This window comes from Chionomys nivalis, chromosome 1 (genome assembly GCF_950005125.1).
Source record: "Chionomys nivalis chromosome 1, mChiNiv1.1, whole genome shotgun sequence".
Taxonomy (NCBI): Eukaryota; Metazoa; Chordata; class Mammalia; order Rodentia; family Cricetidae; genus Chionomys; species Chionomys nivalis.
Window position 1 is genome coordinate 258,021 of NC_080086.1, and position 2,043 is coordinate 260,063.

The following is a 2,043-nucleotide window of genomic DNA, read 5'->3' on the forward strand; positions in this document are numbered from 1 at the left end:
CTTAGATAAGACAGTGTAATAATTAATTATCACAAACCACTAATAACACAGTTGGCAGACATGGCTAATAAATCTGACCTTTTGTTAATATCAAGAAAATAATTTCAAATTGCCTTTTGTCGTTTCACTCCAAAAATTCCCTATAAATCAATAAAAACTGACCATACAAAGTAAAACTATTTCCTCATCTATAGCACAAGGAAATGTTTAAATTACAAATATCCAAAAGGTAGTAATTCTAAAGCATTCAGATTTTTATCTCTAACATAATTTACATGTCATAAATGACACTGTTCTAAAATTTCTAATATTCTGTTCTCAGGTACAATAAAAGTCTTTTTTCTCATTACTGCAGATTTTTATGGACATATTTTTTATTTACCATCTTTTTGAGAATCATGCAAAACCAGAGCTTTGTCACTGAATTCATACTCCTGGGGCTTTCTCAAAACCCAAAAGTTGAGAAAATACTCTTTGTTGTATTTTTGTTTGTCTATATTGCAACACTTGGGGGTAACATGATAATTGTGGTGACAATCATCTTTAGCCCTGCCCTGCTGGGATCTCCCATGTACTTCTTCTTGGCATTCCTGTCCTTACTGGATGCATGCACTTCTTCTACTGTCACACCCAAGATGATTGTGGACCTCTTCTATAAAAGGAAGACCATTTCCTTTGAATGTTGCATGACACAACTATTTACTAGCCACTTCTTTGCAGGAGTGGAGGTGATTGTCCTGACAGCCATGGCCTATGACCGCTATGTGGCCATTTGCAAGCCCCTTCACTACTCTTCCATCATGACCCGAAGGCTCTGTGGCACTCTTATAGGGGTGGCCTGGACAGGAGGATTCTTACACTCTATCACACAAGTTATCTTCACTTTGCAGCTGCCCTTCTGTGGACCCAATTTTATTGATCATTTCATATGTGACTTATTCCCATTACTACAGCTTGCCTGCACTGACACACACATTTTTGTTATTTTGGTGTTTGCTAACAGTGGGTCTTTCTGCATCATTATCTTCTCCTTGTTGATTGTCTCCTATGGTGTCATCCTCTTCTCTCTAAGGGGTCACAGCTCTGAAGGACGAAGTAAAGCTCTCTCCACTTGTGGATCCCACATTACTGTTGTAATTTTGTTCTTTGTCCCATGCATATTAATATATGCACGACCTTCATCTGCCTTTTCCTTTGAGAAAAACACACTTATATTTGCCTCTGTTCTGACACCATTGCTTAATCCAATGGTTTACACTTTCAGGAATAAGGAAATCAAGAATTCCTTTAGAAAAATGTGTAGGAGATTGACAGTAGCTTCTGATAAATATTAAAATATTACATGTTGGTCAGATGGTTCAATGGGGAAGAGAATTTTCTGTACAAACACGAGGCCCTGAATCCCAGGACCCATGTCAAAAGCCAGTTAAATCATGGAACTTTTAATCTGGTCTAGTAAAAATAGAATAAGCAGATTTGAAAGGCTCAAACTGTTCATCTAGTACAGAATCAGTGTGTTCAAGATTAAATGGTGACTTGGTTCAATAAAATTAGGTATAGGGCTACAGATTGATACAATCCCTCTCTTGTCTCTATATTCATGTGCAGAAGCATAAAACTTTCCACCTCACATGTGTACACACATTTTATATGACCCACATATGTACACAGAGACACAAACACAAAGAAGCAAAAAAACACACCTAGAAAATAACGTAACCAATGAAGAAGTAACTATTTACTGAGATAAGCACTTTATGATTTAGTCATGATTTACTATAGAATAATGAGTAATATTATTCAATAGTGAGTGTATCGATTTACTAATAAATCTTTCCACATGAAAATTAATTCCTGTATAATTTTATGCTCACATAAATCCAATGACATATAGGGAGAATCTCAAATATTAGAAGGCTGAACATTAACCCTATGCTTTATTTAAAAAAATGGATAAAGGGGTGGAAGATATGGCTCATAACTTAAGAATGCTTTATGCCTGCTCTTCTATAGGACCTGAATTCAATTCCAAGCACCCACATG

General features: G+C 36.1%; 1 protein-coding gene across 1 annotated transcript; it reads left to right on the forward strand.

Moving 5' to 3' along the window:
* The first annotated feature begins 395 nt into the window (after window positions 1-395).
* Window positions 396-1,334, forward strand: LOC130877640 (olfactory receptor 4C15-like). The gene has a single exon (XM_057775101.1). The coding sequence runs from the start codon at window positions 399-401 to the stop codon at window positions 1,332-1,334; it is 936 nt and encodes a 311-aa protein (XP_057631084.1). The 5' UTR covers window positions 396-398.
* Window positions 1,335-2,043: the final 709 nt, after the last annotated feature.